Source organism: Prorops nasuta, unplaced genomic scaffold (assembly GCF_024137725.1).
Source record: "Prorops nasuta isolate Cenicafe-Biocafe unplaced genomic scaffold, Cenicafe_Pnas_1.2 PNAS00006, whole genome shotgun sequence".
Lineage (NCBI taxonomy): Eukaryota > Metazoa > Arthropoda > Insecta > Hymenoptera > Bethylidae > Prorops > Prorops nasuta.
Window position 1 is genome coordinate 8,238,985 of NW_027116803.1, and position 25,181 is coordinate 8,264,165.

The window sequence follows — 25,181 nt, forward strand, 5'->3', positions numbered from 1 at the left end:
GACGGACATGTATTGAATAATAGGAAAAAAGCTACAGGAGTTATTTGTTAAGCGTTTGTAAATGTTTGTTATATCAATAAAAGCGTTTGTTAGTTGATAATTTTTTAGAAAATGCAAAAATAAAAATCAGCACCGAACATTAATTACTTTTCTTTAGATGGGGTGTTATATCGATTCAAAATCGTTTGTAAGTTTCTAGGGCTCGAATTGATAAACCAAACTAAGGGTGAGTCCGACCAAAACCTGTAAGGTAAAATTTTACCATGTAGGATTGCCAATTTTTCGAAAATACGTATGCTGATTGGCTAATTCACAGCAAATTGGCAATCCTACATTGTAAAATTTTAGATTACAGGATTTGGTCGGACTCACCCTAAGCTCGAATCTCCAGCTTAGCATTTTCTTAAGACGAAGATCGAGCTTAGCACTGTATTGAAGGTTAAAAGTGAGACAATTAATTGCTTAGTTAAGACCGTGCTAAGCTTAAGTTTCGTTTACAAATTTGAGCCTAGATATAGTATGTATGTATACAAGAAAAAACATTTGTTAGGTGGATTTGAACGAAAATGAAATTAAAAAATAGACAATTTTGATTTGTTGGAAATCTGGCATCACTGGGCATCGTTGATTGGACTGTCCCACCAATCACCATACCCACTTTACACGGAAGGCAATTCAGCAGCAGCGCCACATAGGTTACTAGCTGTTACTAGCCGAAGCTCAATTACTAGCGCCGACCGCGTGGCGCGCCGTCCTGTTGCCTAATCCACCTAATACCTGCATGACATGACGGTAGTGGCAGTCAAGTTGGCTAGTGTAGGTTGTAGATCAGTGTGGGTCAGTGTAATATACATAGGTGGATTTGGGGTAGGTAGTGGTAATTTGACACAGGCACACAGAACTGCACACTGCTGAGCTGACTGCACAGGATTCACAAATCACAGGGCAAGCCGGTTCGGTTATGGATTTTGTTACTTGCTAGTTGTGTTGTACTCCACTCGCTCCACTTTTGAACACGACCGAACGCGACCGTGATTAAACTTGCTGTTTATCACATTTCATTGTATGCATTTCTTGAATAGAAGAACGGCGTCTTATTTAATCTAATAATTCGCAGTACTGCTGTATAACATTGATGAAAGAGAGAGTTGCTGTGCTGTTAAAAATATCTTTGCAATAAAGCAGAGCAAGGAGCATTCATAGTACATTTTAAGAATTTGATAGTGTAGGTTAAATTGATCACTCCGGGTACGCCATATTAGAATATCTTCAGCTGAAGGAAGATTGAGCTTTTAGATCTCTCAGACGACCACTGCCACATTTCGAATAGTCGGAGAATCATCAACATTGATATTCGTAAGTATTTTACTTTGTGTAAACTTTTAGCGTTATTTATGGCTGTATTTATTTATATCTTACCAAAATTGAAAACAAAAAATTATCCATGTTCGCTCTGCGACACGGTAACGATGTCTGACAGGACTATTAGTGGAGAATGATCAATACATTTATTTACCACACACAAAAATATGCTGTTGCCTTATATATATGATAATCATAAAATAATCTACTTACTATTTTACAACTTATACAAAGCTAACTTTTTTGTTTATCATATATATATATATATATATATATATATGTGTGTGTATTTATATGTGTATATATTTATATGATAAAAACTTAGAGTATATAAGTATATTTGATATAGCAACAAATTATAATGAATATTCATCAAAAGAACCCAATTGATTCTCTATGCTTTATAAGCAATACATATCATTATCGTCAAATATACATGCTTCAATTATCTTTTTGCAGAGCGAATATAGCTTCTGTTAATTTTAATTATAAAACAATAATTATCAGAGCTCTATTCCTTTATTTTATTCTTCTTAATTTTATCTTATTTAATTCTGATGCTTTCTGTAACTTTATAATTTTATAATAGGAATAGCAGAATTTTCCCCTAAATAAAAAAACTTATTTAATGGAATTGGCTTTTATTCCCAAATCTAAAACTAAAAAGTTACAGAGTAGAAGATATTTTATATTATATGTTATTTTCTTCTTTTAAATTAGAATTATCTTAAATTTATTGTTAATTGAAAGTTGAAAATAATGTATAATATTGTTTATATATATATATAAATATATATTTATATATAAAAAAAAATAAACCAAACAAGATCTACATTTTTTACTTGCAAATTAAAGCATATTCTTATGTTAATTAATGATCAGCATTTATACTTGTGCAGTACTTGTAAAATGTGAAATAATTTCTCTAACTTAAGCAAGTGAAATTAAGATTTTCCCTAGCTTAATATTGATTATGTTACAACATAGGATTTCTATATCCCAAAAAACATTAAGATTATTTTAAATGAAAATATACTTAAATTTTTGTTATCTATGAAAGGTATAATTATCTTTCAATGGGATAATATCAACTAAAAGACTGAAAGATTAGCAAGTAATTATTTTTATTAAAATAACCAGGTGCTACTTTTAGCTCTTAAATTAAGACAATCTTCATCATTTTTCCTCAAAGTCTAAATTCAAGAAACATTTTGTTTACTTTATATTATATTATAGAGATAAGACTAGTTCTACCTGCTAAGAATGTTTGATACGCTTGCATAATCTAATAACATGTGGCTCTTAAGTTTTCTTATAAAAGTATACAGATGTATTACTTTAATTCTTAAGTTATGGTAGAACGTGTAAAATAAACTCTCTGGTTGTAGCGCATCGTCCAAATTAGCTTAGCTTATCTATTTCAAATTGTCTCAGAAATAGAGACTGTTAAATAAATTATACTATTCTATGATTTTCCGTGGGTAACTTACCTTTTTCTGGAGAAACAATAGATTTGCTCAAAATTGCACATAACACATGGTTATGAATTACCTTAAATAGCGATTAAGATATTTATTAGTGAATATTACTAATGATTATTCCTATGATTCTTAAATAAGAATTTGTGCGAATGAAATACCTTTGTTTATTGGAATGATCTGGTAAAAATATATATAATGTATATTAAACAATGTTAAAAATATGCTTGTGTGATTATATAGTTAAAATATTTCATAATATGTTAATGTACCTAATATATTATTCCATAACAGTTTTCTTTAAATATAAACTAGAGTCCAAATGGACTGCGGACCTTAAACAGAGAAAAGCAAGTACTAGCGGGTTATTTGCTAGTCTCAAAGGATTTAGAAAATGCAAAATTGGAATCAATGGCAAATGCAAACAGGGGCACCAATAACAGCAATGCCCCAACCCCCGGCTGGCTATGTAACTCCAGGGACAGACCCTACAGCTATGATGCAGGCTTACATGCAATATTATAATCAGCCTGTAAGTATATATTTGAATAACCGTTATTAGGAAAAAAATGTTAGAAATGATTGGTTGTTTGCTTAACTAGAATTGGAAGGAAAATAATTGAAATAGAAAGAGGTAAAATTTCTTAAATTTTTCGACATAAAAAATATTATTTAATTAGGCACCGAGCGGATATACGGCAGAGCAATGGGCTGCTGCGCAACAGCAAAGCTGGACCCAATGGCAACAGTGGCAACAGCAATATCAACAGTGGCAGCAGCAATACGGTGAAAAAGTAAGCTCCCATTGGTCGTAGGTCCCGAAAGATTTACAAAAGAAAAATTGTTCAAGACAGTAGAATTTGACTATTAATCGAAAGGAGAAAAGATTTGGGATAAACGATTTTGAGGCTATATTAAAAAGCATGGTTATACTAAAAACTAATCTCTAATTAATGTGTTTTTCAGTATCAGCAGACCATGAACCAAATGTCTTCGCAAAGCTTGGCACCTCAAGCACCGCCTTTACCGCCTCCACTTCCAAAAGAAGACACAAAAAAACCACCTCTACCCCCAAATCAAGGTTACCCGTATCAACAATCTCACTTACATCCACCAAATCAGAATGACCTCTCAATGTTTTCCTCTAAGCCCGGAAATAATTCACAAACTAATGTGAACTATCCTGCAAATCCACCACTGCCCACTAGTCAACCCCCTCCGCCTCCCGATGGTGAGAGGAACACGAATGACAAGCACAATGCTAATAACGCGAGTGATCCTAGTAGTGCAAAGAAAACAACATTCGACGGCGATGAATTAACAGACGCAGAGAAAACTTTTGATGCTAAGTTTAAACAGTGGGAAGAACAGTTTAACAAATGGAAGCAACAAAATGCTAATCATCCGGATAAGGTAAGTGCGCATATAGAAGTTAATGAAAAGACTGTCGCGCGCGTTTAAGGGGAGCGTGCCCGATGCTACCCTTCTATCGTATCAACCGACTTAGTCTTAACCGGATTCATCGTATTAGCTAGACGCTAAATGATATTTATATTTTAGACCCAGTACAAGCAATACGAAGCCAAATGGACTTCGTGGCGTGAGAAGCTGATCGAGCGTAGAGAGCAAATGCGAAAAAAGCGTGAGCAACAGAGGCAAGCTACTGCAAAGACAGAACCGGCGGCGAAGAAAGATATACCTGGAGGCGACAAGATCTTGAATATACTGTCGAGCACCGAGAATCAAGGCTTGATCAATAATTTGTTAGGCATTGGTAAAACCCTTGGGTTAAATGCTAAGCAAGATGCTGCGACTGCTGCAGCTACATTGGCTCCTCCCCCTCCTCCTCCACCGCAAGTTACTACCAGCGCTGTACCAGGGAGCTCTATGACCGGACCAACGTTACAGCAGCAAGGAGTAGGACCGATGCAGTCGATGCTACCAATGCAGAATCTTCCTATGGTACCTTCCGGTATGCCTCAAACTCAATGGAACAATCCACAGTGGTCGGGCCAATATCCAGGAATGGCTATGCCGAATTTTTCCAATGCACCTCCACAATTGGTACCACCGCCACCACAACAGCAACAACAACAGGGTGCGCCCAACCTTCCCACTGGCGTCTTTCCACAAAATTTTACTCAACCACCACCCAATATGAGTAACCCGGCCGGGGCTAACATGGCGCAACCCAATTTCTCCCAACCACCCCCGAATTTTGGTAATAACGAGCGACGAGGGTTGGCCAACGCCAATGTAAATCCAGCTCAGGACAATCGGCCATTTGGTCCCGACGATAATAAATTTTGTCAAAGTGGCGGCGGCGGCGGGGATGGGCCACGGCCGCTTATGAGCCAGCCAGGTCCCTTTTCTAGTATGGACAATAGCTTTCGAACGAGCAACCATGACTACAACAATCCGAGAAGTCATCAATTCAATCAAGCGGGGAATCAATTTAAGAGTCCGAATGATGCCTTCGAAGGACGTTGCGGCGAACGACCGACTCTTCTGAGAGATCCGGAAAATTGTAGGATGGACGGGAACAGCGAACAAGATGTTTTTAGAAGAAACAGTAATTTCATGGAACCCGGAGGAAAAGACAGGTACTGTCCGATGGAAAATGAACGATTCAATCCAAGCGATCGTTTCGGCCCGAGTAACGACCGATACGAACCGGATATGGATCGTTTAGGTGCAGGAAACGATCGATTTAAGGGGGGAGGCGGTGTCGGCGTCTCCGGAGAAAGCCCAGGACCAGGTTACAGTCGTTTCGGCGGTAAGGATGGTCCATTTATGAGCGAGAAGGATCGCATGCCCGATCGTTTTGGAGGGAACGATCGTTTAGGCTCGAACTTTGGTAATTTTGGAGCGAGCAGTGGTCGAGGCGCCGATTTTCCAAGCAGCCGTTTTGGTCCTGGTACCGATCGTATCGGCGGCGACCGTTTTGGATTCAACGACCGGCCCAGAGCTGCTGGCAACGATCGCTGTGATTTTGGGAAGGATCGTTTCGAGGACAATCGTGCCGGATTTGGCGGTGGTGGTGGTGGTGACCGGTTCCCGATGGGAAGCGACAATTTCGAGAGAGATCGTTTCGGTGGAGGCTACGAGGGTGGCGGTGGCAGTGGCAGCGACCGCTTCGAACGATCTAATCCCAACTCGGAGAGAATGAGTTTAGGGGGCGGCAATCGATTCGGACCGGGAATGGACAGATTCGGCGGTCCTGCCGCCAATGACAACGATCGATTCGCTCCGAACATGGAGAGATTTCCTCCTCGTAATTTGGACCGTTTCGACGATAAGAGAACCAATATGGCCGCCGGCGATGCACGGCCGTTTGGACGAAACAACGATTTCAGTAATGCAGAAATGATGTCTCCGGAACTGAAGAAACTGATGGAGAAGAGACGCGTGGCTATGAACGTGTTCAAGCCAAGTTTTGGCGACTATGAAAGCAGAGGAGCTGGTGGCGGTTCTTTGAGCGAAAGTTTCAAGAGAATCACCGGTGATTCCCCCTTCGCTTGGCGAGGAGGATGTGTTCCCGGGGATATCAGAAGGGGGGACAGTTTCGCTCCTAGAGGAGGACCCAACAGCTTCGGCATCTTTCGAAATTCTGACGGAGGAGGAGACTCGAATCGTCCGCTCGGAGACTTCCGGTTGCCCGGAAGACCCGATATGCGATTTCCGCCGGATGTCACTGGTCCAGCTCCTCCGCGCATCGACGCCTTGGACAAAGGCCCGAAAAACTTGTCAGTTGGTCCACCGCCCGACTTTGCGCAACAACGTCCACCACCACCGAATATGGCTCCTGTTCCTTCTTCTGACGCACCAAACGATCCGTCGAATAACACCGAGATGCTGATGCTCGAGCAAGCCAAGGGGAACCAAGCCGATCATCCTACTCCGGGCGACTCAAGTAAGCCTGAAATTAACAGAGCCGAGGCTGATTCCTCAACAACGGCCGCCATTGCTGATACGGAACGATCCTCGAAGGAGGATTTGACCGGCTCCACTCAAGTTCTTCCCCCCTTGGAGACACCTACTGCTTGGGTCGAATCAGAATTCGCCGAAGATATACAACTCGACGAACTGTGCGACGAGCCGGAGAAAGCCAAGGAGAATACTGCCGATAAAGCTAATGACGAGAGAGATAACGAGAGGAGGGAAGGGGAGAATGACGAGAATAGGGAAGATAACGAGAACGCGAAGAAAACTGAAGATTTGCCATTTATGGGAAAGAACGATCCATCTCCGGAAGATTTGAACATGGAACCACCACCGGAATTTCCCAACTTGTGTAATTTACCTCCCAACTCTTGTTTCGTCGACGAGCCAAAGGGACCTTGCATCAAAGACTATCTCTTGAAAACGCCTTTGTCGCTCAATCAGATGAGCAACAATCCCCAAGGAAAGGATGGTCCCTTTGGCTCAAAGCTCATGCCACGTCCCGAGGACCATCATCAGTTTGATCAGCGCAATATGCCAAAGAGAAACGTAGCAGCAGCATCGTCGATAGGAGGACCCTTCGGATCCAGAGACGCCAACAATTTACCATTCAAGAATTTCGATTTGTCCCTTCGATCGACTTGCTACGACAGTGGTCGTTTTATGTCTACCAGTGGTTGCAAGTCCTTCGATCCTTTCGGTCCATGCCCTCGACCTTTCGACGATGGTCAATTCAGCCCGCGTATCAACGATAGATTCGGTAATCGTAGACTCAACGATTTACCATTCGCAAATAGGAATCCGGATCCACCGGCACCTGGATTACCAGGTGCCGGTGGTCTCGGACCCGGACCATTCGCCTCTGGCAGACCTTTCGATTCGCGGAGTTCGGAGAGTATGCTGGGACCACTCCAGAAGGCAGGCCTGCCACGTGGGCCGCAAGAAGGGCCGTTGTCCAATCTCGGACCACGAGTACCGTTATGTCTGAACGATCCAATGAGGATTCACGATGCACCTGGACCATTGGATGCCAGAGGAGCAGCAGCCTTCAATCCTAATAATAAGAGGACCGGTAACATCCCATCGTTGCTCAGCGTTAAATTTGATATGGCTAATGTGGAGAACTTTAAGGAGAAGCTAGGTCTCGATAGACAAGCTGCTCCTCCTCCAGACAACCAAGACCCGAACAAACCCAACGAAACGATAGGAGTCGGCGATCAGCAGCAAACTGAAAAGGACAGAAAATCCAATGCATCCGACATATCCGAAAGCTCCTTCTCTAGTCAAGCCGCGAAAGGAACGACTCAACCTCACAACCCTCCCATACCTAATAAATTTGTCGACGTTAATGCGCGTCCTAACTCCAACACCGACGTCAGACATCCTGTGAAACCCAACCCGAATCAAGAGTTTTGCATCGAGAAACAATTCAATTACAACCATGGAGGATCTGTCGTTCAAGACGATTTTATGGATTACGTACCTGCCAAGGTCATAGAATATGCTCATATTTCTCGCATGTTCCTCGAGGATAATTTAAGTATCGGTGAAACGGTCGATTACGAACACGGGAGTAAGAAAGGCAAGGATAAGGATTCGTTGTTGCCACCGCTGTCCTCCTCCTTTTCCGAACACGACCAACTCGACAATTCCGGTGCTTCCGAAGTAACGTCGGCCGGAAATCCTCTTCCGCAAAGAAACAAGCGCCATTGGATAGACACCGAGGCCCCCAATACCCACAAGGAAAAGATGGGCAAGTACGAGGACGTTGGCCAAAACTCCTCGCGCGTCAATTCGCTACACGATGAACGAAAATACGCGGAGCGAAGCAAAAAGGAGCAGCGAGACGATTACAAGGAAAAGGAACGTCGCGAGGAGAACAAGTGGGACAGTTACAATAGGGAGGATTATAAAGAGAAAGAACGTCGCGAAGACAAGCAATGGGACGATTTTAGAGAGGACTATAAGGAGAAGGATCGTCGAGAGGAGAACAAATGGGAACATTATGAGAAAGAGCGTGACAGATATCACGATGCAAATAATAAAGGTAATGCGCACACATTGTACACTTTTTCTCTTTACGTGACTATATGCAAATTCATAGATTTTTATAAATTTTTTTATTCATCCATTTTTCTTTTTTTTAATACAGACAAATCATGGGACAAGCCGGACAAGTCGCGAAAGGATATCAAAGAAAATTACAAAGATGATGAAAGGTGAAATATTGTTACTAAAATTTTCTTTTTCTCTCTTCAACGTTAGTATACTTCCGTACCAGAATCACGATATAAAATTATCAAGTGATGGGATTAAAACAAAAGTATGTGTGTGTGAGCGTGTGCATGTGTGTGTGTGTGTGTGTAAATTATTTTATCGCATATCACTCTCTATAATCATTTTTAAAATGGAAATTTTCTTAGATCGAAAGGAAAATTTAACTGGCAGGAGAACGCTAACAAGAGCACGGTAGAAAGCCTTCAGGAAACCAGGTATGCAACATTTCTATATATGTTTCTCTACACCATAAATGTCTCTTCCCTAATAGTTATAAATCTATATATTATTTATATTTCTTTCCATTTATAATGAAAATTTTCGTTGACAAAAGTGCGCACTGTAAACGAAACTTTATAGTTGCAGCCGATAATTTTGCAAAAGTTAATGCGACATACTCTAAAGAAAACATTTGGTGAAAAAAGTAATCTACCGGCAGACTCTCTCCGAGACTACTGAAAAATACAATTAATCCTATATTAGCCTAGTACATGAAAATCTCTATTAATATTCTTATCATTGGATATATGTGCAACTTTTTTTCTACAATTCATCTTTTCTGTCTAATCCACGCAAGAAGCGAGAAAAATTGATAAAGAAGGTTGACTGTGTGCCATTTAAAGACGAAGCCCCCTTTTGTAAATATCCAATGAGCTTTTCTTTTTTTTTTTAATTTTCCCAAGATTATACTTTTTCGGGGATTGGAGAAATAGGGATAGGGATAGGGATAGGAGGTACTTTTGGAACGACCACTTGCCGAGTAAGTGCGCGCCTGTAGCGTCGACCTTGTTGGATGATACTATAGTAGCGCGAGAAAGGAACAATAGTATTGCTTAACTGAGGCTAATGGACATTCTAAAAGTGTCCCCCACCAGTGTCGAAGAGACATATCGAATGACAAAGACCTTTAGACAATATTTTCTAATTGTTTCATCGCATCACCGTTAGTATCGTAGTAGGTAGTGATTCCATTGATACGTCATAACCATTACTATGATGTTTTTTATGAAACGTCAATGTTAACTATACTACTGAAGAGAAATTAGCCTACATTTTAGCGACATCGCCAGATTTTTTAGCACATATATATACGAGCTAATTTCGCCCCCGCCCCCTCCCCACCATATTACACTGTTTCTTTAATTAGTTTCTACATACTATATATACGCACAGAGAGTTTGTCAGTTAATTCAATCTCCTGCAAATGAGCTCGACGTAAAACTCTTAATTGCTTCTCTCCCTCCGTAACTATAAGAGATATCAATTTTTTTTATGGCATATTACCTTATTGAGTCTAAGAAAGCGAAGAGTATATTCAGAATGGTTTTATGCAAGAAAGAGAGAAAGAGAGAAAGAGAAAGAGAAAGAGAAAGAGAAAGAGAAAAAGCAAAAGAAAATAAAATAAAAGATTCGATATCTCTTCTACTTCCGTAGGCAGATAAACAATGTTGTACGTTCGTGCACTTGAGCGCTAATTAAATAACAAGTCCTATAATGTACATGCATATTGTGTACACATAGGCAGCGGATGTGAGAGAAATAAATATGTACGAGACATATGTCCTTAAATGAAACTTTTGTTTGCGGTTTCCAAAAGACAAGAAAAGAAAACTTAATTTAATTTTGTCAAATGGTGCAATAAAAAATTGATTAAGGAAAACTTTATTTTGCCCTTTGGAGAGGATACGTTGAGGAAAATCTGATCTATAATTGTCTTCCTTCTTATATATATATATTAGGGTGGCCATAAAAAAAGAAAATTTTTCCGGTGCTTTTATTTTATTAAGAATTATGAAAAAATAGGAATCGAATTTTTTTAAGATTTTTTTGAAGCCGTTAAATGGTGCCGATATCGTTTTTAAAGTTAAAAATCCGATGTTCTTCCACTTTTTCGAGGTTAGATGTAAACCGAAATTCCAATAAGCTTTTAATTTTTCAAAAATTATGAAAAAAAGAGATCCTCGAATTTTTAGAATTTTTTGAAGCCGTTAAATTGTGCTAATATCGATTTTAAAATTAAAAATTTAGATTTATTGAAAACGATTTAACGAAATTATAAATTAATATTGTGCTTTGAAAAGTCCTTTAGTTAAATTACAAGAAAATGTAATAAAAAAAACATTAATCCAGCATAATATTAATTTATAATTTTGTTAAATCGTTTTCAATAAATCTAAATTTTTAATTTTAAAAACGATATCGGCACCATTTAACGGCTTCAAAAAAATCTAAAAAAATTTGATTTCTATTTTTTTATCATTCTTAACAAAATGAAAGCACCGGAAAAAATTTTATTTTTTTATGTCCACCCTAATATATATATATATATATATATATATATATATATATACACGACTTTAGTCTTTAGATTGAGATATCAAGTACTTTGTCGTGGACCAGGTTGTCCGAATAATTGCCCTCGCGCCGCGGTTTTCGCGACGGCGAAAACCCCTCTTGACTTTTCCTCCATGCACAGTTATACAGAATAGAGAGGTTGTGCTGTCGATAAAACTATTGTAGTTGGTGCAGAAACCGTATCGGAGTGTACGTTGTATAAAAGAGTCGTGAGAAATTTTATATGATCGAACCGTGCAGAATTGATTTTCACGTCATTCTCCCCGTGTTTTACTGCGATGCTCTGCTTGGTCACCGAGGTCATCAGGGTCACCGGGGAGGAAGCTTCTCGAACGCTTCCTCGGAGAGTGATATAGTAGCAGCTAGACCAGTTGTAGGTGGCGGCGAGAGCACTGGCCAGTGGTCGCTCCTACTCTTATCGAAGGGACCCTAAAACTATATAGAAGGGTGGGAAGGAGGATTTTTTCAACAACCCAAATCCACTTGCGTCCATATCATTCTCACCCAAGCCTACATTGATTTTTCTCGAGCAACGTGTGTACAACGCGCGCGCTCTTTATTTTACCTATATATATATATATATATATATATATATATATACACAGGGTGTAACAGGGAGGCTGGGATAAACTTTAGGAGGAGCTAGGGGATGAAAAAACAAAGATTTTTTGTTCATATACCTGGGGTCCTATTGCTTTCATTGCGAAGATACGAACCGTCGATTTTCAGGGGACTGTCCAGTTGATCCATAGGGGTGGGCGGGTGACGCTTTTCTCCGTCGTTGCTCACCGCGGATTTTATTTTGCGGAGGTGTCGTATGATTTTCCTTCCTTCCTTTATTTTGGACTAACAATCTTTCCTAAATAATGCACCAAACATGAAAATAGCGCATTAAAGACTAATGTGAAACTAACCTTTTAACATGATTAAACGATGTGTAATTTGTGCCTCGAATCGCGGTGAACATATCGAGCATTTATTATAAACATTGCACTAGCTAAGTGATTCGGTGAAGTGAAAGAAAAGGTTAGCTTCACATTAAAGTCTTGAATGCGCTATTTTCATGTTTGGTGCATTATTTAGGAAAGATCGCTACTCCAAAATGAAGGAAGAAAGATTATACAATATCTCGGCAAAATAAATTCCGCGGTGAAAAACGAGGGAGAAAAGCGTCACCCGCCCGGCCCTATGGATCAACTGGACAGTCCCCGCAGAAAATCAACGGTTCGTATCTTGGCAGCGAAAGCACTAGGACCCCAGGTACATCGACAAAAAATGTTTGTTTCTTTATCCCCTAACTCCTCCTAAAGTTTGTCCCAAGGTCCCTGTTACACCCTGTATAACGAGAAGGCCCCGCTCCCCGATTAGACCTATATACATAGAGGGAAAATGGAGAAGGAGTAAATGTATTAATCAATCTGTTTTTAGCGATGCTCTTTTATTTTATCCTACCGCGTAAACGTGCTGCCCCTATTGTCCGTGTAAAAGGAGGAGAGCAAAGCGAAATATATCGATCCTTCACGAGTTACAGATGTGTTCCTGCATGCTTTCGGATATGGTTCGCCATTTTCCGTGGTCGGTCCTATATATAGCCAACAAGATACACTCAAACACCCAGACACCGCGGAATATTCCATAATGAATTATCCTCGTGAAACTTTGAAATTTCACTTTACGTATGTAGTATGACGCGAGATATTCTGGATTAAATGGACAAATGATGGTGCGTGGTTCGTTCAAGAGACTAAGCGTATGATACTTGCGACTTTGGACTTTGCGAGAAATATACGATACACACGCGCAACGGAGGAGCTTTTTTCTTCTCACGTTATATATCAAGAGACACGGTAATGTCTCGACGACAAGTACATATAAAAGTAGATAAAGACATGTCTATACCGCCTTCGAGGCACTATTATACGTACAACATACCATCCATTTAGCACCTACGAAGCTATACTAACATTCGTGTGGTGCTGAAGAAACCCTAATTTTTAAATGTGTGAACCCACGTGCACGAGAAATTTTCCCTATAGGTTTAAGGTTTACCACAAAAGGGAGCCTATATTTTTTTGCGCGTAATCCTGCATGTATTTATGTAAAAGCGTCGAAGGAACGACAAACAAGAATCGTGCAGCTTTGTTAAGGTGCGATCTCACGGCCTGAAAACTGTCGCGCCTGGCTTGTGATACGTAGTGAGTGGAACACGACGCGACTGACAGTCGAAACGTGTACCACTTACTACGTTTCACAAGCCCGGCGCGACAGTTTTCAGGTCGTGAGATCGCATTTTTAGATTCTATCGCGCGTGTGTGCTTGTCCAGACCCATTTATATATATATATATATATATATAATAATAACAATCATCCCTTCGAATCATATTTTTTATACTAACCACAGAGAAGAATTCTCGACGAAGCTAACATCATTACAGATCTATTCTTTAGAGATTGCGATCTTTTATTCTTACCTGCCACTTTTTAATAGTACCTAATACCGATTAATGTTGCTATATGCATCCAAAACTCCCCCCTAATATTTGCCATTTCTCATAAACTGCCGTAGCTGAGATATAAAACTGAAGAGATCGTTCGCTCGCACTCACTCACACACAGTTTTTTCCAACTGGCTTTCAAGCTACATGTACACAAAGGAATAAAAGTACTTACATTTAACAAATATCCCTTGTTTGATTAAAAAATGTTCACTGGAGCCCTTCCCTCTCTCAATTATTTTAGCTACTACCTTGAATTTTATCTTTCAGCAAAGTTTTATTATTGAATACTTGCATTCTTTCTACAGTCTTGTACTAGTAAATATACGCTAATCCATTATTATATATACTGTATATTTACGTATATATGCGAGAAAGATAAATTAATTGATTTTGTGCGGAGAGATATTTGTGAAAAATTATGAAAGATAGAGAGTAGGCTTTTTTTTGGCAAAACCTAAAGGTTATTTCTAAAGGGGCGTGACGTCAAGTTGCAATGGTTTGTATGATCTTTGAGCTACGTAGGGGAAACCCGGGTAAAATAGGGTACCGGGGTAAAATGAGGACCCATTAATATAACATAAACTACATTTCTGATTCAGTCATTAATGAAGGTATGTAATGGTGCTACTTAAAGATATTTGTCAGCAAAAATTTGTAAACATTGGCGCTTTATTACTTTCCAAACGCTTTATTTTTCATTTCTGCACATAATTCTTAAAAGTTTCCGATAATTTCGAAGTGTTCAGTACAAAATCTGGACTAATAGAGTAAATTTTCACTTAAGTCACTTAATTTGTAATATTTTTAACTATAATTTCGTTAGTCGTATTTGTAATTTACATACGATATATGTCTGTATAATATTTAAATACACTTTGTATGGTTAAAGGGCAAAACCGTACGGGGCAAAATCGGACCTCATACCTTTATTAATGATTGAATCAGGAATATAATTTTTGTTATATTAATGAGTTATTGTTTTACCCTGGTACCCTATTTTACCTGGGTTTCCCCTAATAAATGTATTTATTGTAAAGAAATATGCGCATTAACAAAATTATAAGAAGGATGGGTACAATGCATAAAAAATTTAAAATGGGCTCATGAAGGATGAACTGACTAGAAAATTGAAGATTTACATAATTTCTCATGTAATACATGCTAAGTCTGTATCAATTTTTTGTATCCAATTTGTATCTGTGGAGTACCCTAGTTTACCCATGGGTCGGGGTAAAACCGTAAATTGTTGTTTTTTTTTCAAGTTAAGATTTGATTGATCAAATATAAAAATAATTATTTAATTTTGTGTCACCACTTTAAATAAGATTTATATTAAATCAAAGTCGTTTTTTTTTCAATTTTTTTTTAATAATAACCTAAATATAAGCCTTTATCCTTATAGGTACCGTTTTACCCCGGTCTCCCCTATATGATAAATATCAAGCTGAACTTTAAACTTTTACAAGTATTTTTAAATAAGAGTCTTATATACAGGGTTGTTCGGATAAAAAGAATCGGAACATGTATATAAAATGCTGTTTACCTTTGTAACTAGAACAGATAGCAATTTTTGCTATAAGACCTTTTTGAAGCGTCTTTTGATTTGCGTTCAGAAAGGTTTTATAACAAAAATTGCTATCTCTTCTAATTACGAAGTTAAACAACATTTCATATTCATGGTCTGATTCGTTTTATCTGAATAACCCTGTATATATATATATATATATATATATATATTATTGGAAAAATAAGGATTTCTTTAACTACCCTTAGGCAAAAATTCTTTATTTAAAAGTGTTAGAGCTTACCAAAAGTACATCTGGCTATAAATCAAGTATCTCGTGGCAATGGCAGACAAGAAATAAGAAATTATTGATATTCGAAAACCGAGAAACAACAATAGAGTCAGACCCAAAGCTTTAATGATCATTTATTCAAATAAAACATTTTTACCTAGGAATGCATCACGAAATTCATATTTTCTAGTAAAATATGTAGATTTATTTCAATACTGGTAAATCTGTTACACGGCTGATAAACTTACTTTAATAGTCTAAAGCCATCCGTAAATTATTCTTTCAAGGGCCTACAAGACCTCTGTAAACATCGAAAAAGATAAAAAAATAGCGTTTTTCTTTTCTCTCTCTCTCTCTCTCTCTCTCTCTCTTTCAAATTTCGGATGGAAAGAAAAGAAATAAGAGAATATACTGTAGTCACACATACCTATACTATTAGGAAGCATATATCGAAGTATAAAATAATAAGAGATTCTCGTTGGTGCATGAATATTAAAAAATAACCGACTCGCGCCCCAAAGTGATGATTCTCCATGAAAGTGCACGTTGACATATTTCCAAGGCATGGCAGCACTGGCTCCAATCATTTTCAGTACTTTCAATTGAAATTTTAACCATGTCTTGAAAAAAAAAACATTTTTTCGAGAGAGACATACACTTACAAGATTTTACCAAAATTAACTTTTCTAATGATTGGCGTTTATTTCTCAAGTAAAACTTTCAGTTTTCTAACAAAAGCACGACAGCTCGATCAGAGAAAATGCTTTAATTAACTTGTGGAAAATGTCGTAAATATTTCTTTTCAAAATATTTTTTTTTAAAAGTTTGAGATTAAAATTTCCAAATAAAAAAATATTGATGATTGTTGCATGGAAGTATCATGAGGTATGTTGCGTGGCATGCAGAGAGCGCCCACTCTCTTGCAATATTCGTCAATAACAACTCTGTTTTTCTACTTCGATATTTGGTTAATAACACAGGTGAATACTAGTATTTTCTCATTGCTTCTCCTTCTATTTAAAAGAAGAATAAAAAAAAAGAAAAGAAAAGACAATATATACTTTCATTTTCAATTGCTGCAGGATAGTGCGCACGCGGCATATAAGCCCTTAAAAAATGTCACTCTCCAAGATGAAACAAATTCCATTATTTCATTTGGCTCCCTTTTATTAACTGTTAAAAACTTGTGAAACATTCAAGTTTAAATGCTCACCATTTATCGATCTATACGTGAAAAATGAATAATCTTTTTTTTCTCCTAAATACGCAAATAATTTAAACACGACAAACCATAGCAAAATATACTTGAAGGATCTTTACATTACCACTAGATACACTTGTATATGAAATATTGTCAAATGGAGTATATGTATGTGTGTGTATATAATACACTATTTGTATTATTTATAAAATCCCTCTATACTTGTTAAAAGCGTCAATAAAAATAATTCGACTGAAAACTCGTTATCGAGCATCATACGAATGCATATATACATATGTTGCATATCTAAGCCTCGAAAAACGATTGTTCCTTTCCTCATACTGGAAGCTTAGGATCATACAAATTAAATATGTTTGCATTAACCTTTGCATATCGTATTACATTTACAATTGTTTAGCAATACTTAAACCTCCTTCTCGTCTACTCTTATTTATCAAGTTTGAAAAAAGTAACATAACTTTAATCACGTTTTTTGTTAGCAATTTAATTTCTTATGAGAATTGTCTGTGGCATCGTTGTTTCCAAAAATGTTATTTTCTCAGTTTCATGTCTAATGATATAAAAAGATATTTAAATTTTATTCGGATTATATGAGTTTGCCAATATATACCTGCGCTGAAACGTGTCTTGTAAATTTAATGAGTTTAGTAATGGGATTTTATTTATTGCAGTGTTTCAGATTGCCAACATAATGTGGCCGATAATATTCAACCCAAGACTACAGATTTGGACAAAATACCTAGCTATACAATTTTGGAGGATTTATTGTGTCCTCCGGCACGATTCAATCGTCCCTCGAAAATTGCGATCATTTTGAGGGGTCCGCCTGGCAGTGGAAAATCCTTTCTTTCCAAGTTGATCAAAGTATTTATGCTTTCTACAAATATATAAATTTCCTTTTAAAATCAATGGCTCTTTCTACGAAACGCACTATTTCTTAATAGGATAAAGAAGTTGAGCATGGCGGCTCAGCACCCAGGATTTTAAGCTTGGATGACTATTTCCTTACTGAGAAAGAAATAGAAACTGTGGATGATAATGGCAAGAAAACAATTGTCAAGGTAAATTTTCTTCAATCAAATCTATGCCTTCTATCAGAAAATTATGCTGGTAAATATGTGCTATATAATAAAAATCTATATTCTCTATGTAATTACAGGAAATGGTCTATGAATATGAAGAAGCAATGGAACAAAGCTATGCAGCATCATTGATTAAAGCATTTAAGAAAAATATTACTGATGGATTTTTCAACTTTATTATTTTAGATTCGATTAACGAAAAAATATCTGACTATGAAGAAATGTGGAACTTTGCTAAAACAAAGGGATTTAAAGTAAGTTTCTAAATCAACCGTTTTTTTTTTCTTTTCCTTTTCACCATTTTATATCGTAGATATTAATTAATACTTTCGTACAGGTGTATGTCTGTGAAATGGAAATGGATGTCCAACTATGTTTGAAGAGAAATGTTCATAATCGGACTGAAGATGAAATTAATAAAATCGTCGATTTCTTTGAGCCTACTCCAAGCTATCATCAAAAATTGGATGTAAACTCAATACTACAGGAATATACAATTGCGGAGGTTCAGATGGAGGACAGCCAAGAAGCTACTCATAAAACTTCGTCGGTCAATGAGGATAGTCAAGACAGCCAAGAAGAAAACTCCGATACGGCGGTATAATTAAACTCAAGTTTTTCCCTAACTTGCTAATTATTATTGTCGTTTAACAAATTTTCATTTGGAAATTCTGTTTAGGGCGTCAGTAAATGGGAGCGTATGGAAACAGAGGATAAATTAAGTAAAGACTTGCTATTTTATTTCATTTTTATCAAATTTAATAATCATAGTTCAATAAAATTAACAACTAATTTAACTGCAATATAGATCGATTGGATGGATTGGCGAAAAGGAAAAATGAAGGGAAACCTCAGACCATGGAAGATTTTCTACAAATTCCTGATTATTACAACATGGAAGATACCCCAGGCAAAAAGAGAGTACGTGTTAACGGTCAAGATTTTTTGTATCAGTTTGTTCGTATCCCCCTTCATTCCCTTCCTTCTATTTTTAGGTGCGCTGGGCGGACTTAGAGGAACGCAAACAGCAGGAAAAATTACGCGCTGTTGGCTTTGTTGTGGGCCATACTAATTGGGATCGTATGATGGATCCTACAAAAGGAGGAAGCGCTTTGACACGTACAAAATACATATGAAATATTCATTTTTAAACAAATTATCAAATCTTTAATTTAGGATTTAAAAAGGCATCATGTGTACATATTATAAGTTCATTGTACAAAGGAGATTTTGTAATGTTATTATTACAAAATTATGGAAATATTGTGGTAGCATTCTAAATATTATGCTATTTGATATTGCACTTGATTATGTATTGATTCAAGGATGAGATGTAATATATATTCAAGTATCGACTATTATCATATGTTTGTAATCTCTTTTTTATCGAGATAACGTCAAGTCCGCTTAAACACGTTTGTAAATATTCTTTGTAATTGGCTAAAATAGCTGTTATAATAATTTCACTCATTTTTTAATGTTACGATTAATCATAAGATAAAATCTTCCTTCCGCCTTGGTTATTTCAAAACGTAATTTTTGTAAAGATGCGTACAACGCCTTTTTTGCTTTTTGTGTAGTACATATAATCCATTATAATGTACATTTATTCTCTATCGCAAACATCATGTATTTAAAATTTAACTTAGAACGCATAAAACAAATAGATGCATACCGAAATAAATTAACCAAATAAATATAATGTAATATTTATTTACAATTTTAATTTATGTCACTTATAACTACAAGATCATAAATAAAATACTTGCTTTTTTACAATCAATTAATGTATCATTTTGAAAGTAAATATAATGGCACTATTATCAATGTCGTCTTCTCGGAGCATAAGACCGCTATGCTAATGCTTTTAACAGATCTCTATAGAAAACATCGCACGCGCACGACGAACGATCCTTTTGCATTCAGTGGGTACGAAATATTCACGGTGCCTATATTTACATGTATCAGCCATTCTTTAAACGAAACTGTTGGTACGTGTGATGTCAGTGGAAAGAAAAATCGGTAAAGAGTGCTGCCGATTGTAATATCTTCAATAAAACTTACTTTACAATTCTGTTGAAAAAAATATATATATATACTTATTTAGAATTTAGGGCCTTAACTGCCATAATCTAATCAATTATTTTAAACTTCTAAGTAACAATCGCTTTTAAGCATACTATATTTATTCTCTAAGTTTCATTTGAAAATTTAAGCTGTCATTGCACCATAATTTAATTATCTTTACCATAAAAAATATTTTCTTATTTGACTGAATGTTCGGACATCATTTTAGACTCTATATCTTCCCACGTTGGATGTTTAGCATATGTATACGAACGTTCCATATTTGTAGCATAAATAGTATGGTTGTCAATAAGGTTTTTATGAACCTGGTTTAAACAAAATAATATTTTCAGATTTCTACAAATGAAGGAGACATTTTTTCAAACTGTTGCATAACATACCTTTAAAGTATGCTGTAGATCAGCTGCACTTACAGGCTTTAAAGGTAAAGGAGTATTTTGTACAGAACAAGCTAACATAAAAGCTTTTGCCTGCTCTGCATCTTCAATATTAAGTTTTGATACAGGTATTTGTCCATCTGGCTCCACTACTTTAGTTAAGCTACTAAAAATACAAAAAAAATCTATAAGTTCTAGAAATATTTAATTATATAATTAGTATTTCAAATTTTTACCTACTTGTAATTAGAGCACTGTGGTATAAACATAGTATTCCTTTTCCAAGAGCTTGGTACAGGTTCACCAATATTATAAACAAATGATTGATCCCGAACGTTAAATCCTTTTCTTCTCGTAAATATTGCAGTAAGTATATTTTTAATAAATATTTGAGTAGCAGCAATCACAATGTGAGCAGTATTTTCTTCAGCTCCATCCATATTATTTTCCCATGCTGCTAACATTAATCTAGCTAGAACAAAGGTACGGTCTGGCAGCACTAGCTCTTGGGCGCTTGAACGATTAGCCCCAATAGGTTCATCTCCTACTGGTGATGAAATTTGACTCAAAACTTCCACATAAACATCTGCTGGCTTTAATATAAAAATTAATTTTTACCATTTAACATTACTACACAGACATTATACTTTTACAAATACTGCATACCTCAAAGTTAGAGCTGTCAGTCTTATATTTTCGTTTTAACCTTAAACGCTTTTCTTTTATAGATTTGTCTCTTTCAGAATATATACATGTGTTATTTGTTTTACTAGTACGAATTGGAGCAGTGGCAGCTAGTCCTTGTACTTTATTAAATAGACATAAAAGAAATTCATTATGGAGACGCACTTGTTCTTCTGTCATCATGTTACGTGCTTCGCAGTCAAACTCTTCTTTCGTGGTCTAAAAACCTATATTTGATTAGATCTTTCAAAAGGCTACTGTCATCAAAACATACCTTCATTTGAAACCATAATTTCATTTTCTCAAAATAAATTTTGGCATTATCACCCAAAGAGGTTATTAGACTTTTTCTAGCTACGCTAAGATCCTTAGACGTTGTCATTTTGACAATGTTTTAATATAATATCCTAGTATTAACGATAAATCTGTCAATTGTTAACAATAAATCCATTAAGGAAACACATTCATCAGTAGGGTTAAAATTAAACACAAGGAAAGGCGCGGCAAGATCCCGCAAGAACCGTTAACGGGATCCCTCGGAGCTTTTTTGCAACAGAAACAGTTGAACAGGGAGGGCAAGCACACAAAGCCGTAAGCCCCTATGAGTGTGAAGTGGCTACTGCGCCAGTCAAGAGGAGAAGGTAGGGGCTACTCACACTATTTTAGGCCATATCCGTGTGAACAGCATTCTGCTGAGCACTGCTGTGCTGGGATTCTGTAACTTCCCAGCGATGATTGTCGGTATCGCTAACTACCGAGTACCGATAGTTGTCGCTTGGGTGGGTAGGAGAATGACCTAAAGATAAAATGTCCTAACGATAAAATGACCTAAAAACGCTAACTTCACATTGGTTAAAAGCCGGTATTGCAGATTACCGACCGAATTGTCCGAATTTCCTAAATTTGAGTAGCTGGCAACGCTGGACTGTCAAACGTCAGTAAATAGAGACAGAGGTTATGCACAGTAGGGAAAAATTCTGGATCTGTCAGATAAGTATTTTAAATGAATAAATGAAAATGAATGAATTACTTTATGGGTATTTCTTACATTTTACAGAAGAGCTACGAGAGGAAACATTTAAAATATTATGATGTCATGGAAGATCAGGAGGTATTCAAAGAATTTGCTAAGCAACATATTTTGAAATATTTAAGAGCCGAACCACAATAGGATTATTTGTTATCCACACTGACAGTCTTTTGATAAACGAGAGAGAGAAGGTTATGCTGCTCGAATAATGTTAGGATATTAATACTGTGCCTGGATTGCATATTGCTGCCAAACAGTTTTTGCTTTAGCAGCCTTCGTGTTGAATAATGCCTATAAACAAGGCATGTTTTTAAGAGGTCTAGTATATAGGGGAGATCATTTTTCTCGTGTAATTTTGGTAGTGAGTATAAACTTAAAACTTTTCAATCTGGAACAAGCTTATGCAGGATTAACGCAAATTACTTGTATAGTTATTTGAGCAAATAAATTCTTTTTAGAAGCTCTATCAAACATATACCTTTTGCTTGGATATAATGTTATATGTTTTTTGTAGATTTGTTGAGAAGAAAAGATGTGAGATTACCTTTCGAACAGTCTTTGGAAACTGCAGAAGCTACCTGACTAATATGGTTGCAATCTCACTGAAGTAAAAGAATGAGATGTCTTGGTGAATTTTGTAAAATACAATTCTACAGAAATGTCTCAGTTACTTTTGATAAGAAGAAAGACCACTTAATTTTATTGAAACAATCTGTGTGTGTGCTATAATATTTATTACTTTTCTTAGATACAATGATGAAACAAGTTTTTGATTACCTGGCCTCTATTGTGGAGAACCTGATTGAGAAATGACTACTACTAGACTCGAGGAATCGAATATAAACCTTACTAGAAGAAATTGGAACATTAATGTAAAGTATTGCATGCTGTACATTTCTCTCTAATAGCAACTATTCATTCTATCATGATAAATACTTTATAATTTTAACTAAACTTTGTTAAATGACTGTTTCAATTTTTCATATTATTCTTTAGATTTCACAATTTACCTGATGGAAGAAAAATATGATTAAAGGAATTCTAAACTACTAATTGAAGCATTATAAATTACCAGTGCTATTATTACACGAATTTCCTGAAATAGCTGCCTATAATAGAGGATATACTGAGTGTCCACATTTTAAATGTTGAAAAATCAGGAATTTTTAGTTCCAAAGTAATGGCTTAAAGAGACCCTCGATCAAAAAATATATTTTGTGCATTAAGTGGAACTTAAAAGAGTGTTTACAGATTAAATTTAAACAACGCATGTTCCAATATTTATAATTGCGGTGTGGCAAATTTATGGTCACATATATATGAAGGTAAAAGACACAAAGGTTCTTATAGCATCTGATTATGAATGCCATTCTTAAATATATATATATGTACATGTAGTATATGTATGCATGACTGTTGCAGGACTGCTAATTGGGAATATCCATTCAAGAAAAGAGCAATATTTGGATTATTACAGCAAAGCAAGTGACTCCAAAATATTATGAAATACTTATGGATTTTGGGAAGATAATAGAAGCATATTATTTTGTAAAAACGAATAATTTCATTTTGTTTATTTAATGATGATATTTGTGGAACAGCTTATCAATCTATAATGTCTAGTGACTGCAATTTCTTATTATGTAATTATATTTCGTCCTCTAATTCTGAATCATTTATTTCCTCGACCACAATTATGTTTTCATTTGGAATGTCTGGCTGATAATGAAATCCATTGGAGATTGATTGTTGTAGGAAATCGAATACATTCCTTTCAACATTTGGATTATTTATGTCTAACGCTATTAGTTTGTTTAAATTTTCCCATGCGGGGAATATCCAAAGATCCAATTTATTGGTTTTTGCCTTTTTTTTATAGGTTCCTCTTTTGAGCTGGTCATATATGACCAAGTAATTTTTCAGGATAATTACCATTCCACCTGTAACATTATTTCTGTAATTTTATAGTTTGTACTAGAAAGCGAAAGCATTATTGTAAGGTATAACGAAAACAAAATAATTTAATGATACATTAACACATTTAATGCTAGTAAATTAACATTAAATGTGAATTTTTTTTGGATAGAATAATGAAATCTATATTTCTTTAAATCTACCAAAATAATTTTTGGTCAAAGTATAAAGGATATAAGTATATATACTTACAAAAGAAGTTAATACATGTCGGATGGACTCCTAAAGTTTGCTTCATGTATAAATGATAGCGCTCTTGCGCATTGTTTGTTCGATTCGTTGATTGGTATACAGACATAGCATTGGCCCCAGTTTTTATAATCCATTGCCGATTAAAATATTGTAAGAGAGGCGATAGAACTTCAAATATTTCTTCGTCCTCTTCTATTTTATTTATAATTTTTAGAAACGCCAACTCTATAAATTTGGCGGGCAGCAAAGATATATTGGCCATCATTTTAATATAATTTATAGCCAATTGCTTTTTTTGCGGATCTAAGTCATTATTGATGGCTTCATTTATTTTCAATTTTTTAACTTTCTTATTGACACTCTGCAAAAGATCATAAAGAGATACATATGTATATGTAATTATACAACCTGAAAATAAAAGGCGGCTTTCAATTTTGAAAACAGTAATATTAAATTCCTAATGTCGACAATTTTGTAAGGAAAGAGAATAGCAAAACTTGCAAAACATGGAAGTAAAACTTAAACTCTCTATTTAAAGAAACAATTCATTGAAGCATATATGTAGGGATGTGCTTATATTTAACATGGCAAATGACAAAGCGCGAGCATGCACATTTGACAAATATTAAATTTTGTTTCAAGTTTTCGACGATGCCAAATAAAAATAAAATGGTCTAAAGCTTTAATTCCTTGGCTCCTTACTACAATGACTTTTTTATCCTCATTCCTTACGCATTTATCGTCATATGAAATTCAATGATTTTATTACAAATTAGGTCTAAGGTAAAAGATGAATATTTCTTAAAATTCCGATCGTAAATGA

The 25,181-nt window shown here is 36.1% G+C and overlaps 2 protein-coding genes and 1 long non-coding RNA gene across 7 annotated transcripts; 2 read left to right on the top strand and 1 right to left on the bottom strand.

Annotated features, from left to right (window-relative positions):
* Nucleotides 1-891: 891 nt before the first annotated feature.
* Nucleotides 892-20,087, top strand: ZAP3. 2 transcript variants are annotated; one of them, XM_066728436.1, is made up of 14 exons: nucleotides 892-1,356; nucleotides 3,135-3,372; nucleotides 3,521-3,634; nucleotides 3,807-4,253; nucleotides 4,401-8,829; nucleotides 8,935-9,001; nucleotides 9,206-9,274; nucleotides 17,603-17,795; nucleotides 17,876-17,992; nucleotides 18,091-18,267; nucleotides 18,351-18,611; nucleotides 18,693-18,735; nucleotides 18,822-18,934; nucleotides 19,009-20,087. In XM_066728436.1, exons 2-14 carry the CDS (start codon nucleotides 3,235-3,237, stop codon nucleotides 19,147-19,149), a joined length of 6,309 nt encoding a protein of 2,102 aa, XP_066584533.1. In that variant the 5' UTR covers nucleotides 892-1,356; nucleotides 3,135-3,234; the 3' UTR covers nucleotides 19,150-20,087. The 2 variants fall into 2 exon arrangements, with proteins under 2 accessions (XP_066584533.1, XP_066584532.1); XM_066728435.1 differs by having other exon boundaries at nucleotides 3,156-3,372.
* Nucleotides 19,951-21,712, bottom strand: LOC136774260 (transcriptional adapter 1-like). 4 transcript variants are annotated; one of them, XM_066728438.1, is made up of 6 exons: nucleotides 21,437-21,712; nucleotides 21,145-21,381; nucleotides 20,719-21,071; nucleotides 20,482-20,644; nucleotides 20,262-20,406; nucleotides 19,951-20,086 (listed from the first exon to the last, which is right to left on the bottom strand). In XM_066728438.1, the coding sequence occupies exons 1-5, from the start codon at nucleotides 21,542-21,544 to the stop codon at nucleotides 20,278-20,280; spliced, it is 990 nt and encodes a 329-aa protein (XP_066584535.1). In that variant the 5' UTR covers nucleotides 21,545-21,712; the 3' UTR covers nucleotides 19,951-20,086; nucleotides 20,262-20,277. The 4 variants fall into 4 exon arrangements, with proteins under 4 accessions (XP_066584535.1, XP_066584536.1, XP_066584534.1 ...); XM_066728439.1 differs by lacking the exon at nucleotides 19,951-20,086 and having other exon boundaries at nucleotides 20,229-20,406; nucleotides 20,482-20,641; XM_066728437.1 differs by lacking the exon at nucleotides 19,951-20,086 and having other exon boundaries at nucleotides 20,229-20,406.
* Nucleotides 21,713-22,126: 414 nt separating this feature from the next.
* LOC136774225 (uncharacterized) lies at nucleotides 22,127-24,994 on the top strand. The gene is made up of 4 exons (XR_010822757.1): nucleotides 22,127-22,553; nucleotides 22,707-23,064; nucleotides 23,189-23,517; nucleotides 23,615-24,994. It is a non-coding gene; the product is annotated as an uncharacterized lncRNA (long non-coding RNA).
* Nucleotides 24,995-25,181: the final 187 nt, after the last annotated feature.